Source organism: Pieris rapae, chromosome 17 (genome assembly GCF_905147795.1).
Source record: "Pieris rapae chromosome 17, ilPieRapa1.1, whole genome shotgun sequence".
Taxonomy (NCBI): Eukaryota; Metazoa; Arthropoda; class Insecta; order Lepidoptera; family Pieridae; genus Pieris; species Pieris rapae.
The window spans coordinates 2,386,414-2,404,584 of record NC_059525.1 but is presented as its reverse complement, the minus strand read 5'-3'; the positions used below and the strand labels follow the sequence as shown (position 1 = coordinate 2,404,584).

At 33.1% G+C, this 18,171-nt stretch overlaps 1 protein-coding gene across 2 annotated transcripts; it reads right to left on the bottom strand.

Moving 5' to 3' along the window:
* Nucleotides 1–1,133: 1,133 nt before the first annotated feature.
* LOC111001747 (exportin-5) lies at nt 1,134–18,079 on the bottom strand. Of its 2 annotated transcripts, XM_045631879.1 has the most exons (22): nt 18,044–18,079; nt 17,738–17,804; nt 17,444–17,598; nt 17,212–17,371; nt 16,871–17,089; nt 16,371–16,541; nt 15,492–15,656; nt 14,375–14,503; nt 13,602–13,844; nt 12,893–13,023; nt 12,155–12,281; nt 11,643–11,826; nt 10,989–11,152; nt 9,610–9,777; nt 8,403–8,715; nt 7,842–8,041; nt 7,155–7,383; nt 6,215–6,363; nt 5,422–5,577; nt 4,759–4,962; nt 3,836–4,009; nt 1,134–3,410 (listed from the first exon to the last, which is right to left on the bottom strand). In XM_045631879.1, exons 3-22 carry the CDS (start codon nt 17,581–17,583, stop codon nt 3,258–3,260), a joined length of 3,579 nt encoding a protein of 1,192 aa, XP_045487835.1. In that variant the 5' UTR covers nt 17,584–17,598; nt 17,738–17,804; nt 18,044–18,079; the 3' UTR covers nt 1,134–3,257. The 2 variants fall into 2 exon arrangements, with proteins under 2 accessions (XP_045487835.1, XP_045487834.1); XM_045631878.1 differs by lacking the exon at nt 18,044–18,079 and having other exon boundaries at nt 17,738–18,022.
* Nucleotides 18,080–18,171: the final 92 nt, after the last annotated feature.

The following is an 18,171-nucleotide window of genomic DNA, read 5'->3' as shown; positions in this document are numbered from 1 at the left end:
CTACGTGCGAATTTAACACTTGCTCGTAAGGGCCGGCATAAATAAATTCGTGGGAAAAAAATGTCTCTGTTTTATAATTAATATCCCCTTTATAGTTATTATTATAAGAATTGACAATTTTTTTAAATTTCCTTTACGAAAACGAAATGAAATGCTAGTAGCATCAGCCAGCACTTACGGCTACACTGCGCAATACTCGGCAATCTTTTCAGTATGGCCGGGATTTTTTGCCGAATATTTTATCTATGTCCGATGAATATCGAGTGTTCCAGGCATATGGCCGGAACCGATCGCATTGCAATCGAAAATACTGCAATATTTATAAGCTATACCAGGTAACAGGTATACCTTTTCTCATGTTAGTTTCTTTTATTTGTAGCATTGGTCAAATCTTGTGATCAAACTGTTTCATTCATGTGAAGTTTTTAAATGTTCGAATCTTAATTTCAGACTTAAAATATCTAATGTTTTTGACTTTTCTTTAAAAAAAACACAAGCTGCTGCAACGCCTATGAGTCGTCTACGTGGTATCCGCCATTGAAGCCATAGGTTCTAGCCAAGCCATGTATGTAGATCGTATAAAGACAAATAAGTCATATACTGTTGCAGAAATATGGCTAAGATACATTTTCAGCTACGTGCTGCAATAAAATATTTTTTGACGTAGCCAAATATTTCATTATAAGTGTAGCCCTTGTAGAGGTCCCTTTTGTGTTGTAAGCATTTTGCGATATGCATCTGCAGGAAGTATTTAATGACAAAATATAGTATTGCCATCAGAAGAGCTGTGTTTTCGTTTTGTTTAATACAGAAGATAGTAATCAAGTATTTAAAATAAACTAAAAAACTTGTTTTGAATAATTTATTATAACATTATAATTTGATATACAATTGCGAACACTTAAAGAACTGTTGCGGTATGGACATACATACATCACATTGCATTGTGATGATTTGGTTATTTTTTCTTTTCTATCGAATTAGTGTTAAGTTTCTGTAATGGTACAAAAAAGGTTAAAATAAAATCACTTTACGGGTGCTTTACAGCAGTCAGAGAAACTTGTTCGCTTACCTCGTGTTAAATGTTTCATTAAAATGTTTAGTCGCAAGGAGTTAATTGGTTTAAGAAATAAAAGAGTTGCAATTTTATATTATATTTAAATAACATATAAACGTTTATTCACATAAAAATGTTTAACATCGCGAATACGATATGGCGGCGATCCCCGGCGGTCGCAGGCTATGCGAACGCGAAATACCTAAATAATCCAATATATACACACTTATATAATACAAACACAATTAAAAAAAACAATTTCCATAGCTGTGATTTAGGACCGATCCTTGATTTACCACAAACAGTTTGAATAAACAAAACATTACATAATTTCATTTTTGATCTAAATTAATCTTCTATTTCGAGCTGAAATTTTTTGCTAACAAGTAAGAAAATATATTTTGGAATGTCGTAAATCCAAGGATCATAATATAATATGAGTTAGGTCGTGACTCAGTCTTTGTGTTTCTCACGATAACATTAATTTGTCTATTGTGAAAAGGGCACTAAATAACATACACAACCTAAATGAAATGGCCACGAAAATTTTACACCAATATTGACATAATTACTAGAAAAAAACTACAAACAAATTCATCCATCCACGCAGGTTTGAGTACTATGAAGACTTTGCCATAAAACACTTCTAATAAACGAAATGCATTTGAATGCTGTGAAAGGCCCGCTATCTTCTCTCGGCATTCATGATCATACAACATTATGCCAATTGTCGTAAGCAGTAAAGTACCAAATTACTTTATTTAGAAAAGTGCTACCAAAGTTACCAGAATCATGCCTCTTTACCGACATAACCATATCTGATTAGAATTAACCAATAACTTGTATATACCTTTGTTTAATTAAATAATTATTATGCTAAAAAAATATTTTTCATTGAATTTATATTTTAAATCATTTTGCGTTCAAATATGGATAGCGGTTTTAGGATTTAATTTTATTTATCCCTGGACAATTTGTTAAATATTTTAACTTTTGCCATCCAATCAAAGCGTAAAGAAATGACGACACATTTGACATAGAAATCACATCATGTGTTTAATAATATAATCAACAGCAGTATTATATAGGAACGTTCATGTGTTATATAAAACTACATACATTCTGCATTAGAAATTATTTTTCAAACAAATCACACTTATATACAGAAATCAATAAAATCCCAAGACGACATAATCGCCTTCACATTAAAAAATATTAATTTTGCAAAAGTACAAATTTATCGTTTAAATTGAAGATATAGTAATAAATGCTAATCGGACGTAAAATCTATGTTCTAGGTAAAGAAACATTTATATATTTAATTTTAATGCGCTCTGCCGCGGTATAGTTCCTAATACTTTTCCATATTCGCGTTCGCATTAACCTCTATAACTAAGTAAATCGAATACTCATATTCTTAATTGAATAGCTTTTTCAACACCAGAATCTACCAAAGTATTATAACTAAGATCACCAACTTGCCTATTAGATTTAAATTTATCATGATATTCAAAAATCTGAGGCCAAGACCTAAAGAGGTTGTAGCGTCACTAATTTATTTATTTTTTATTGGCTCAAAATACAATCTTTATTTTACCAAGTTCAGGAAGCAGGTGTTAAAAATTCCATACAATTAGAATATTTAAGAATAATCCGCAAAAATAAACCAAATTTAACTAGACACCATTGTTGCCATAATTGCGGCAATAGTTATCTATTGTCGATGGACCTTATCCATAAACCCACGTCATTATATAAAATATGCGACAAAAATCCTTTACCAAAGGTTTATGAATAAGATGAGATTTTGACATTGATTACAGAATGTACTGAGATTTTAGACAAACTAGAACACACACTACATAGCGTGACTAAGACACTGCAAATTTTTTTGAAAACAATCTGAAAAAATTAGATTAAAATAAATCAATTAATTTAAAATCAGTCTCGAAACTCATTGCCAATAAAATACGATTTAATGTTGCCATTTTCCTATCATTTCATTAGCAGTCAAATATATGTAAAAGCTCAATTCATTCTGTAACAGCCGCAACACGGCTTTTTCTGCGATATTATTATTTACTAATTTCAATATAAGTATTATTTTAGCATTTACTTTAAATCGCGGAAAAAACTAGTGCGGCGTTAACTTAAATCACAACGCGGTTAATACCCGCAAATTAACGTACGTACGCGTACGTTATGTGGGCCCGTTAGCGAATAACTTGTCAAGCCCCGCCCCTTCGGCTGAATCGACGGCGCTACGCGGTTTCTCTTTAGGTACATTCATCGCTGGTAGGTTTAGTATGAAAACTTCCTTCTTGAATAATTGGCCTACGTTTCTGCCGATCAGCTAGAAAAAAAAATATTCACAAAACTTCGTCTTTGGTATATATAACCCACACATATGACTATACATAATGCGTTATGTACAAGTAAGTAATTTAAATTTTCTCGTTAAAGGTTTAAATAGAATAGTAAGGGAAGACTAGATATAACGTACAAATCTTTAAATTTCACAGTACAAAATATACCGTGAAATTCCTACGATAATATTATATCTATATAATATATATATAGATATTTACTAAATATATATATAATATATACGTTACAAAAGGGATCACTGAATAAATATTTAAAATATTATTACTTTTTCCTGTTTGTTAATGTTGACAATAAATATGTGTTCTAATTATGAATTAAATGGAAGTTTTCATTTTGAAAGAAAAAAGAAAGAATATTACAAAAAAAAAACTAAAATCTAAGCTAACATACCCTCGAAGTGATTTTCTTAAACAAATCCTTCTTGCTCTTGTCGATTTTAGCTGGTCGCGCGTTGTTGGCCGCGAGCTTTTCGTCCAACCTTCGCAAATCGTGCGCATCTACGTCCGGTATAGCGCCTAACACGTTCGCTACTTCCGGGAAACGTGGTCGGAGAGCTTCATAGGCCTGTATCAATCCATATTATATACAATTAATATGTACATTTATTATAACTAAAAACTAAGCTAAATTAAAAATATATCCAAAACAGATTACATTATACCCATTTTAGGGTATAAATATATATATAATATATCTATACTAATATTATAAAGAGGAAAGGTTTGATTTTTTGTTTGTTTGTTTGTATGAATTGAATAGGCTCCGAAACTACTTGGCAGATTTAAAAAATTCTTTCACTGTTGGAAAGCTACATCATTCCTGAGTGACATAGGCTATATTTCATTTTCAAAAAAATAGGCATCCTTACTAAAATTACGATAACATTAACATTTGTTTATTATTTGATACAATTCTAACAGATGGCGCTGAGTTAAAGGTAGTAGTTTGGCAAGACGACGTTTGCCAGGTCAGCTAGTAATATAATATACTACGTATTTTTTTACGTTTTACCTAAAAACAGGTAAATCTAAATAGTTACTCCAATTAAATTTCAGGTATTCAGGTATATTAAACGGTTTTAATAAAATTAATTGTTATCTTTACTTGTGCTTTTTTTCTATTTGTGATGAAAAGGGACGTAATTATCACTCGCCATAAAACCACTTTCAATGTAGAGCACCGTATTTAACAAAATGGATACATTCACTAACAAATAATTTAATAATCATCACGATCAAAAAGGTTTGTCATCTCTGACATATAAAAAAAGGCTATAGAATGAAAAATCAGAGTATATGTGTAATAATAATTACCTGTACAGCAAGCGACAGCAAAGCCGCCTGGTTAGCCTCATGCTGTCCATGCAGCCTCAAAGCGTGTAGAACAGCCGCCAACGCCCCGTTAGCCTCCCCAGCGCTAACGGCGCCGTTACTTAACGCCGCTCGTAACGCCGGAAGGGCCAACGCACACGCCCGTAACGAGGACGTCGAGTCGTTCCATGTTAAAGCTCGAAGAATCTAAAAAACGATTAATTATGCTTTAGACAAACAGTTAACTCGGTAATGCAATAAAATAAAAAGTATGTTCGATATATATATGGGTCCAATTTGACCCTTTTTCAGTGGAGTACTTTTTTAATTTGTTTCTCGTCTTATTTTCCGAATATACTTTTTATTTTATTAACTTTTTGTTAATAAAATGACCAACTAAAACGGTCCCTTGACAAAAAATACTCAATAAATTGAATAAGATCAATGCTAAATGGTCCTCTAGGTAAGTTGAAGTTAAAGGAAAAGTATCTTATATACAATAAAAACAAGTTTCGAGTTATATGAAATATTAAATAGCGTTAGATTATGAATGTTTGATAAATTTGTGGACATAGATAGGGACTTGGAAGCCTAATAATTTAAGCCTAGTTTAATTAATAACTTTTTAAATTCGGTTTAAAAATTAATACATTTATAATATCTCACCGTATGCAATAGAGCAGGCCCAGCAATGGGATCAGCCAGTAAAACGGCTCCTAATTCTGAGACGTGCTCCGGCGTACGCGCAGGACTAGTGGTGGGCATTTCTTCTTCCATACCATCGATACTTGCTTCTGTTGGGGCTGCTTCCACTAGAGATACCTGTAGAACAAGTAATATCTTTGAAACCTGATGTTAAGCCTAAAACCTGTAGTCGAACAAAAACTATTTGAGGGCAACGCACGTTGAAATCATATAATACATTAATGCTTGATTAACAAACCGATGTTTAACCAAAAATAATTGCACTTTTTGAAGATATACTTATTTTGGCGCGTTAAGGAAAAATTATGAGAGTTAATTTTTACGAAGCGTGCGCACCGTCACAAAAAAGCGACACCCTAAAGTTAGTTATAGTTACATTTAAGCTTTTTCTATTGTCGTTTTTTCCACAAAGAAAAAGGCGAAAGATATAATTTTTAAAAAGATTTTTATCTTATTACGCAATAACTTTTATAACTTCTAACGCGTGTACATAAGTACACACACATTTTTTTTATTTTATTCTATTTTACTTCTAATATATAAAAAAATACTACAGAAATGTATGCATAAGTTAACCCCATACGAACAACCTGTATTTTTGGAAAAAATAAAAAAATTAGATTTCACGATCATATTTTTTTTTATAGAAAGAACATAAAACATGGACTAATTAAAAAAAAACAAATTAAAATATATTAAGGAAAAAAAACTCTGAACTATTTTTGCTCTCAATAAATAAAGAATCAGTATCTACCTTCAAAACTTCCAAGTACTCCCTAGTGAGATGTCGTACTAGCATATCTTCTAACACTTCCTGCGACTCACTTCCACTCTCTTCCTCCAGCTTTCCCGACTCGTACAGTGACGTCACGTAGTCCCATCTTTGGGACAGATGTACCACCACTATAATGATAATTGCAATAAGAATTTATGTTCGTTAATGGAATAAAAGAATTCTTGGACTGCTTAATGCTTTTGATATATATATGTTAACAAATGTCTCGATGTTAGGTAAATCATAACGGTATAGAAAACGAAATTACCCTTTCAAAGGTTCAAATATGTGTAACTAAAAAAATGTGATGGATTCCATAGCCTTTTTCTGAGTTGCATTACAAATAAAAAATAAGTAACTTAAATTGTTAAGGATGCAAGGCCTTATCGATAACAAGCAATCTCTTCCAGGTAACCCAAGCAAAATTACTAAAAAAGAAATACCAAAGAACAAAGGTCACGTTAGAGCAGGATGGGATATGGTTAAGAAGTGTTTATCTTGAAGACTTATAAGTACAACATGTAGGTATTGTTCTCTAGGCTATATAAAAATAAAATAAGCCACGCAATTTTCATCTACCCGCATCGATTTAATATATTAACGTTCAATCGAGTGATATCACACTAAAATTATTCATAAATTATTTGATTTATGTAAAATATTCAGGTATTACTTAGTTAAATGTATTTAGTACTTTTTATTGATTTTCCCCTCATTTGAACCTTTTAGTACATGTTATGTATTCCATCTATGGCTTTTTCTTTTGTATAATTGTTTTTTGTTACATAAAACACATTTACATAAAAACAAAGTTAATCTAATTGTACTCTGGTAAATGCCTCTTTCGTCTCTTTCTTACGAATTGTATATACCCTGTGAAGAAAAGAGATGACTTAATACAATGCAATTTTAGACTTACTAAGCGGTGCCGTATGCTGCAATAGGGGTAAGGCAACGTCCCTATAATGAGCTGGGGGACAATGCAATAGCAAAGGTCGTAACGCAGCTCGTAGTACTCTGCGGAGCCAGTGGTCTGGAAGTCTCGAAGGGGCTGATATGAGCGATCCACATATAGCTCGTGCTAGACCTGCCGCGCCGTATAACTCTCGGCCCAGGGAGGCGGCTGCTGCGCCTACTAGTTGACACACCTGCAATTTTTTTAAAGTCTTATTAATTCCAGACCTGGTCATTCCTGTAATAGCCAAGTTATACAGACCTGTTCATTCCTGTAATAGCCAAGTTATACACACCGAAACTTTCGTATAGACGATCTCTAACGACAAACTACATTTTTGAGATCTTTTAAAATTATTATGAATGTTGGAGCAATGGCTTTAGTGTCAGGTGTCATTGTTTTATTATTAATTATTTAAAAACCACTAAACGGTTTATTTGACTTGTCAATGTTGCTAGATCTACAAATTAACGACAATTTAATATTATTATTATGACATTTTGTTAATGTTTGATTATATGACATTGTAAAAATTAATATGACGTTTGCATGCCTATTTTTATATGGCTGATTGAGCGGATTATATAATTATTCTTATTCTACCACTATCTTAGCAAATAAACATTTCATTTCAACAGAAGTAATACTTACATTATCATGCAAGGTGTGCAAGAAGTTCTGCATTCTGTCTTGCGGGGTACTCGGCTGTGGAGAAAGGGGCGCGAGTGGCGTGTCATCCCGGAGCCCTAGCAAATTGCGGCGCTCTGCCGGTGGGGGCTGAAGGGCTCGGCTGTGCGCAGGATCTCTTAGGGACTCCGCCCCCGGAGCGTGCAGTTCGTGAAGGGCCCGACCTGGAAAAAATGAATAGTGTTTTTTATAGAACAGGGGGCTAACGGGCAGGAGTCTTATCTGATGTTAATAGATACCACTGGACACTGTCAATGCCATTGGCTCGCGAGTGGGTTGTGGGCCTTAAGAATTGGTACGATCTTCTCAAGGATATTAAGTAGTGATTAGGAATTACTTCAGTGAGCTGCTGGTTTCACATAGTAGTAGTGCGCGGCAGAAACTGACTTCATCAAATCAAATAATGTTATTACTTATTTATATAGGTAATTAATTATACGCAAAACGGACCAATTTCGAGTGTAATTGCGGAAACTGAGCCCACCTACCTTTATATAGGTAATTAAAACAACAAAAAATTCTTACCCAAAGCCAAAGCATGAGGAAACAGCGGCAGTACATGTTCCGCCGCGGGATTTCGCCACACCGGATTTCCGGATGGAGTCAACCCCGCCCCAAAGCCGCCCCTTGCCGCCTTATCCGGGTCAGCTGGCACACAAGTCCGCTTAACCACGCCCAATGCGAGCGTTAAAGCGTGTAACAGCGTTCGACGAGCGGTTCCACGCTCTTCGTCTGTGTCTGACGGGGGCGCATCCAGTCCAATTAGATGGGCCAAAGACTGTGCGCTTGTTAAGTGCTCAGATAGGGCTGCCCATCGGACGCTACAGTCTCCTAACACCTGGTAAATAATATATCGACTTCATAAATCGTCACACCTAAGATTCCACTGTAACTCTTTCCACTGGAAGTCGTCTCCCAAAGACTTATATTACACGCAATAAATCAATTTGGCACCTGATTTGGCGATAGTGACATTTGCTTCAATTCTACGTGTAATTTTTTTAATAGTTTAGTTAATAGTAAAATACACTTTAGCTTCTGTTAATAAAGTTTATTATTGTTCGCTGGAATTGCTATGGTAAGCTTGGTATATTGTTCCTTTATGTTTGTTAGTTCCTTGGGCCATAGTGTTTAAGTACACAGGCCCTTATTAAAGATTTAAGTTGAAGCCTATTAAATCGAATCAAAATCATTTCTTCATTGAGGTAACACAATGTACACTAATGAACGTCACATATTAAGGGCCTGTTTTACAATGTCCGGATAAGTTCCAAATAAATCTTATTTGGAACTTTTATCTTTCGAATAATTTATGTGTTGCATAGCTATTTGGCACTTTATCCATACATTGTGAAACAGGCCCTAAATGTCACAATTTACAATAACTACCAGTTCTGAAATCAAGGCCGAAGAACAGACGAGACGAACTGGTAATAAACTCTCCGCCACTGTATTTAATCGCTAACTTTTTTTGATTTAAAGTTTTTGCAGGTAATACCGGTAGCGAGGAAATTCTGTGAGTTGTATTGTTTCACAGAATAAACTTACTCTAAATCACAAAACCATATACTTCTATATCGGAAATAAATAAAAATACAGTTGTTACATACATATATATCAAAGCAAGTAAACGATGTTTACAATTATCTCTGCTAATTTGTAAGTAATAAACAGTTTTGCCATTAAAAGTTACAAAATTCGACTAAATGGACTCACGTTTATAAATACATACCTGAGCAACCAACGCGCTTTGACGCTCATAACAGCACAAGTGATTGGAGACCAGAAGCAGGGCTTCTTGTAATGTGACGCTCTCCACTGCGCTTAGATCAGGCCGAGCCAATGCGGCGCGACACATCTCATGAAGACGCGGAAACACGGGTAGAAGGAGTAATGGGTACTATAGAAAGAAATAATAAGAATAAAATTTAATTTATTCATATAGATAATTGTATTCTAAATCGAACGAGAAGAGCTACTAAGAATTCATTTGTCATATTTTTTTGATTGTCAATTATTTTGTTGAATTTTGGTCAACATATGTATGTTTTGTTAGGTGAACGAGGTGTGAATAAATATTTTGTTTTACACGATGCTGTTCAAGACATGGATTTAATTATAATTCAATTAATAAAAACATACATTTATCATCATAGCGAAAAGGATAATATTTTTGAAAATATTTAGCTATTCTATAGTCTTCATACGACGTCATGTTTTGTTTGTATGCCAAACTTCAATATTAATTTCAACTTTTTCGTTTACTTTTAAGCTCCGGTTTAAACCTCCTTGCACCGAATTCATTACCACAGTGTCATTTTAGTCAACTAAGAAAATCAGTGTTTTACAGTACCGAATAATGTTTTTTTTTTTATTAATTTAGAGGTATAAAGTTTAATTAAAATATCATAATAAGAATGCATATATATTTAAATTGTTATTATTTTTTTAAAAAGCTTTAATAAGTAATTGACTATGTAGAATATAATTCCTAGATAAAGAGCTTGAAGCCCGTTCCACTGAATATTCAATATTTTTTTTTACATAAATGAATTTAACTTTAGCAATGTCAAATTTACTAGCAAAAATCTCAACGTCTGCTACAGATTTTTATCTCAGTCCTTGCGAAATGCATATTACGCATCTTTACATCATTCAACACTACATTTTAAAGTCATTCATTACCATATTTATTATTAGGACCTGGATGACCGGTACCGGTATTTTTTTTTATAAATCGTGTTTTTTGGAAATTTTATTTAAGTACGAATTACATACTAATAAAATGATGAAATATGAATATAATTATCGAATAAAGATAATTATATTCATATTTAAGTTTTTATTTGACTGACATCTTTAAACGCGCAATTATATGTTTAAGTTGATAAAACACAAATAAAATGACATTTTCTATAAATGATTCCCAGCTAGATCGATTTATCGCCCCCGAAACCCCCCGTATACTAAATTTCATTTAAATCGTTGGAGCCGATCCCGAGATTCCAATTATATATATATACAAGAATTGCTCGTTTAAAGATATAAGATTAAGATTTTTTACTTAGAATTTGGTTGTTATAGTTAATCACAAAAGGCTTTTTTTCTCACCTTTGATCCAAGTTTAACCAGCAATCCGGCTGCGTGTCTGCGAACATTTTTCACACTACGCGAGCTTCGATCTTCTGGGGGCGATCCTTCATATACGAGTACATGAAATATTTTATCCAGCACACGTGGGAGTAATTCAGCGCCTGCGCAACCTACCGTTGGGCCTGTGGGATCAAAAACAATTATTAAGGGGTTTAAAACAATTATTAAGGGGTTTAAAACAATTATTAAGGGGTTTAAAACAATTATTAAGGGGTTTAATACCAGAGTAAGTATTGGATATCTTATTTTATAGATCAGGGCAAAACCAGCCATGGACACTGTCAACGCCAGAAGGCTCGCGAGTGCGTTGTCAACCTTTAAACGGCTTTACACTCCACTCTATTTTATCTATATAGATAGCGAAATGAAATTCAAAAAGTATGTTTAGAACATTGTTCGATGATAATAAGCCTTTATTTATCCACATCTAAATGTCATACATTTAGCAAATAGATATAAATACTAAGATGTCTTGTCTAAATTATGAAATGTATTTTCCATTAAAAATACTTTATTTATTTTGCAAAGATAAACCATAGAAATTTTACGTTAAAGCTATTATTAAAATTGCGTTTTTAACATAAACCATAGACAATGTCGATGTACACTCACCCGCCAATTGACTGTAAGCACAGCTAAGAAACACGAACAATGCAGATATGAAAGACAAGAGCAGAGACAATAGTAATGGCGCTCGTGGTTCGCAGGAGACGCATCGCTGAAGCAACCGCAAACCTTCCGCTACGTTGGGTCTGGGTTCCGCTTGCAAGAGACGAGATAGGACCACGTCTAGTACCTTAAAGGTGTTAAAAAATTTATCAAATTAGTTAGTTTGAAAGCTGTCAAACTATTTCCAACACATTTGACAAGTGACAGAATACGTTTCATTATGAATACATAGAAGATACAATTATTTATTAAAGAAGATTAAAAAATATTCTATCAACTATATATATAAATTATAAAATTATAAAATTTTACTTTTTTATGATAGTCTTGGGCTTCCATTAATCCCGCCTTCATTATGAAGAAAATCGTATAAATCACTTTAAAACTAATTAAATTACTTAAAAAAAATGAAAAATTGCCTAACATTTGTAAATTATAATTCTCGTAACGTATACCTGGGCAAGCGCTTCCCATTCGACGTGCAAATCATTCGCAACGGGTCCCTCCAATTTGTCCAGCGCCGTTTGCGTCCATTGCTCCACGTATGACCACGTCACTAGTGGAGCCGCTACCATGCAATATCTGTTGAGACAAACATTGTTTTACCGATATTTAAATATTTCTAAGAGTATATTTATAAAGAACAACTACTTATATAGAAGATCCATATTTACATCTATGCCAAATATATATTAAAACAGTGCTTATGAGAGAGAGATGATGAGAAATGAGAGATTTACGATTAATTTAATTAGTTTTTCTTGACGTTCATAAGTGTACATGTTTACGTAAATGAATAAAGATATTTTGATTGATTGATGTTTGTTTAGTAACTTAACGCGTATGGCTAGTGTAGTTTGTAATGTTTAGTGGCAAATAAATACTGTTTGATTATTATAACGGGTGTTTTTTATAGGTATAGAACTTTAAGTTTGCATTACATTTCAAGATGGCGACCGATTTAACAGCCTGTAAAATAATAAATATAGGTCACACGGGCAGGATGTTCACCTGAATTCTGCCAATTTTTACGAATAGAATAAATTGAGCAATCATAAATTAAATACAGTCCACTATTATATATTAATTATCACAACCCGCGCCGCCACATTATTTTTCAACATTACCATATTAGCTGTACGTAACTTGTATTTATGTGAATAAATAAATAATTATTGTCTATAAAAACTCACCGAAAACTTTCCAATACTTCTGTTCGGCACCGGCTGAAGAATATAATAAATTCTTGTTCACTATCGTAGTCGATACACGCGTATTGCACTGCGTCATTGGAGCCGCTAACACGGGACGATGGGTATGTAACCTATTAAATTATTTAATTTACAAGAACTTACTTAAAAAAATGTACAAAAAATAATTTGTAATTAATAATTTTAAAATAGTATTTTAATATCTTAATATATATATTTCTTGTGTGCGTGTGTATGTGACTGAACTGCTCCTAAACGACTGGACCAATTTTGATGAAATTTTTTGTGTGTGTTCGTGGAGATTCGAGAATGGTTTAGATTCACAATTTTGTCCGCTGGACAATGTTTTTTTTAATTAATTAGTAGTTGTTAATTTTGGAATGTTTTACATTGGATCCGACAGACGGCGCTACCATCGCACTGTCAAATTTTAAATAATATTCGAATTTTAATTTTAGTCTGTCCCGACAGTTAGCGCTGCGATCAAATTAAAAAAAAGTTTTGTTATCATTGTGTTATTGTAGACCATGTGCTGGATCGTTAGATATTGTCATAACATTTGAATAATAATTTTCATCAAAATGGTCGAGAATGTTTTAGCTTATTAAAAAAAGTTTGAAATTTTCAAATTAAAGACGTATAGACAGGACAACGTCTGTAGGATCCGCTAGTACATTGTAAAAGTGCCTACCTTCAAAACCTTAGGAGCGGCAGCCTGCAACCATCTCGGTACAACGGCCAACACATTTGGCAGCTTCGAAATCTGATCGTGCTTTAAAAACGCCAGCCACACTGAATTCGCTGTATGGACGAGTGTAAGAGACGGATGTGATGTCAGGAGTAGTGTGGCCTCAAGTAAAAGCGGCATCCATGATTCCACATTAGTCGCAAAGTTCCATAGGGACGTCAATTGCTGGGCTAGACCGGCAAGGACCTGGTTAAATATTGGAGTATGTCAATGAGTCAAGGAATATACAAGCATGGAATACATAAGTCTATGAAACTTTTGATCGAATTTTATACTAGAGTTGCGTTTATTTGACCTTAAAGTCATATCAAATCTTACGCATCCCTAACAGCGTACGTGTACGTATACGTGTTTCATTCTTATCTTTTACATTACATTACATTAATTATAAATCCAAGCTTTATAATATAGGGTACATTCTAGATATTATGTTAGGCTACATAGGAAAAAAATTGCCAAGTTACCCCTTGAGACTGATCGGTTTTCTGGATTAAAAACCTAATTCCTTTTTTTCATTTCGGCTTTAGCAACAGATTTTTTTTTAATTTCGTTTAAATCATGTATTACAATTTAAAAAACAATCAAAATTTCATAAAACAGGTTTAGTAGTTTTTGAGATAGACTCACCGTATGAGTGTTAGTCTTTGTAGTCAGCTTAATTTTTTTTACACTTTTAATTTAATTATAATCATATAAAATTCAAAAAATACACTCACCTGTGAGAGTTTCTTCAGGAACAAGTAATGATTTTCGTCCATCGCTGAAATGCTGGCCACAGCAGCACGATGTATGCATGAGATTGCGTCTTCACTCAATAATATCATTAGTGGCTTTCGCTCTTTTGCCTGAAATTTAAAATGATTTTATAACATTGATGACTTAAATTAATTGTAGATACTTATTAAGGTGACCGAATCTATTGTAAAAGATACTATGATATAAGCGAACACGGTGCGGAACGGTATTTCTCACCAGAAATATTTTCATATAGAAAATAACATTCCGATTCATCATGCATGATTTTTTGCATGGAACTAGAACCTCTTTTTTCAATTAGTAAAAAAGAAATAACTTGAGATACACAAAAAAAGGACTTAAAATGGCGAATGACATGAGCATTTAGCAGTAACGTAACATTCAAGTCGAGCGTGTTACGTATTAGCCAAGTCTTGAGTACATTTTTTATTTTTAACCTAACCTAATTCATTGAATCAAATCATTAAATCTGATATTGAAACAAATTAGTAGCTTCTTTATAGAAATATTTGCATGAATCACAAAAACTTCTATAATTTTTTTAGTAAAAACTTCATGGTTTGCTTTTTATTTTTAATATAAATTATTTTGTCAGTTTGGAAAGGGAACGAACGAATAGCCCACATTTCGAACGCTATATGTTTTGAACGTCATTAAAAAATGTAAAAAAAACGATAAATTTAAACCTCACTACATTAAAATATAAACAAGTAATATATATAAATTATACACTCTATTCATTATGATTTCTAGGAATGTAACAGGCTGTTCAAGTCGAGCGTGTTACGTATTACCTGACTGACCTGGCGAACACTATGCTAAAATTAAGGCGTAACGTAACAGTCAAAGGGACCGAAAAATCCGACAAACATACCGATGGAGCATTCGCCGTTCACAGCCAGTGGAACGGCTTGCTATACTGACGTGTAACTTTTCATCGTAACGTAACGTTACGTTACGATAAAATGTAACAGGTCTGTCAGCGGGTTTAGTGTTTCACCTAAATGTTTGATAAAATTTAAATTGGTATTTTAACAATTTTCCTATTAATATAATATGGTATCTAGAACAACTTACGGAGCCTTTTCTATTAACTATTTGCAATAAGCATTCAGCAGCGGGCAATTGAAATACGTCGTCTTGTAGCAAAATGCACAGTATTTGCAGCAAACGTCCATTGTTTGTTACTACATGATTTGTGGATACCCATTCTACAAATCCTGTGAGAGTCAGTAATACCACCTGAAAAAGTAACAATCCTATTTACATAAATTAAACTAGTTTATGTACCAGCATATGATAGGGAAAACAAGAAGAGATTAAATAACAGATGTTACAATAACAATCATTAAACTAAAGTAGAAGTGGGTGGGACACATGGCAAGAGGTACCGAGAAGTGGAGCAAAACACTGCTTTACTAATGCCCAAGGTACAGAAAACCCAAATCAGTTCCTCTTACCGGCTCTACTTCCCTTGACTTGTGAACTGGTGGTAAATGTAAATTTATGATTAATTTAATAAGTTTTTCTTGACGTTCATAAGTGTACATGTTTACCTAAATGAATAAAGATATTTTGATTTGAGAAGGTGGATTGACCACATTAAAGAAACAGCAGGTGGTACATGGCAGAGAGTGGCACAGTGCAGAGAGGAATGGCGGGATTTGGAGGAGGCCTTTGCCAAAAAAGGGCACACAGATACACTAGAAGAAGATTAAAATGGAAATTTGTTTAAATCTACACATAAAATGTATTTGAATAAAGGCTATTATTATTATTATGTACCAGCATTAAGACTTTGCAAATATATGTGAACAAATTTAGCTTAATAAGATGCTTGACAAATTTACATTTAAAAGACTTGAAAATTATTTCATTTTATTATTACTTACAATCTAAGTTGTCGAAACAATCAAACTGTAATAAAAAAAATAAACAACTTATGAAATAAAAAACCTGTACAACCCTGCCGCTACTTGCAGCCCCAACATAGTCACCAGCTGCAGTCTTTTCTCTAAATTCTTGAACATGGAGTTCAATAAGACGCATAAAGAATGCAAATATTTCAGCCATATTGCTTGTAAGAGCTTGGTAAATGTCTTTACGCCGCTGATGCTGTTCTAATGTCTGAAATAATTTACAACATAGTTCATTTTCATTCTTGTAAAGGTTTCTGAAAAAGTCTATCAATATGATAGACTAAGAAAGAAAATAATTTATAAAATCAATTCTTAATAAAAATTAAATTAATGCAACTACAATCTGTATACCCCTATATTAAATATAAAAGTTAAACTATGTGTAAAAACTGTACCACCACATACTAAAATTCTTGTTTCTGCTGTACTCTACTATATGCTTCTAATCTTCTTCCCTTCATAGTAACTTATTACTCCAGAAAATTTGTTTCCCATTTCATGCACTAAAAGTTTTAAAAATGTTTGTAATGTGCTTACTTGTAAAGTTGCAACATCCTCTACTAGTCTCAAAAAGACATGCAGCACAATTTGAGTATGCAAATGTCCACGTGAACAAGCATCACTCAACTCAGCTAAAAGTGTTGGCCATTGTTGAGGCCATTCACGCTTTATCATCTCAACAATAACTCGAGCTAATGCATCATTCAAATGACCTGTTTCCCATCCTCCCATGTATAGAAGTTTCATTGCATTCTCCTAAAAATAATTATTGTTGTAAATTTGTAACAGGTTATTGAGAAAACAAGAGTATTTGTTTCAGTATTTTTTTTTCTTTTTTTTCAAACTAACAAATGTTTAAATAAGGAATATTAATTTACCTTTATGTACAACTTTTCACCTTGAGTTATTTGGGTCCATCTATATTTAACTGTATGCTCCATGAGCTGCAATCCAAAATGTTTAACAACTGGAGAGTACTGACCCCCACTTGCCAACAGCAAACCAGCCTGAGCACACCATGGTGAATTTTCTTTGAAACTATAATATAAAACATATTAGTAACTTCAATAAGTAACAAATATGCAAATACAAAGAGATTTTCAAATGTACCTTTCACAAGCATTGTAAGCTTGGCTTCTGGCTTCATGTGCAACACTAGGATTGAGAGTGAGCTCCACTGCTCTGCTCAGTTCATCAGCTATCAATACCACCTCTCCACACACCTCTGCTCCATTGGCCCCCATATTCATTGTAGCCAGTATTTGCTAAGCAGATAACAAAAAATTGCGATTTTGGCGAACATTTGTTCAGTCTGATGCAAGCAAAAATAAACAAATTGTGGTGTAATGTTTTGACATATTGCAAAAATTTATTGTATCGTTTTAATATCAAACAACAACTCACCTACTATTAAGTTTGACATGAAACCCATATAAATATTCCTCACTTCATGTTTTTGATGTTTTGTAAACTGCAATGAAGTGAAATAATATCGTAAAACAACACAAAGAATTTTTAAATAAGAATGGCATGCACCGGGAAGAATTGCATTCGTATGTAAGGCAATAAGTTTTTAGTGTATGTTATGTATTATTTATAATTGCTATATGAGTAATGTTTGATTAAATGTTCGGTAATTATTTATTAATAATAAACTTCGCATGCCAAATATATTTTATATTTGGAATTTAATCAAAACATAAAAAATACCTCGTGTTAGAAGAATCGAAAAATGTATGACCACAGATATCTAATTTAAAATATATTATACCAGATACTCTAAATGTTATTATCTATGCCATTTTAACTGGTAATAAACTATAAAGTAATAGTATGGT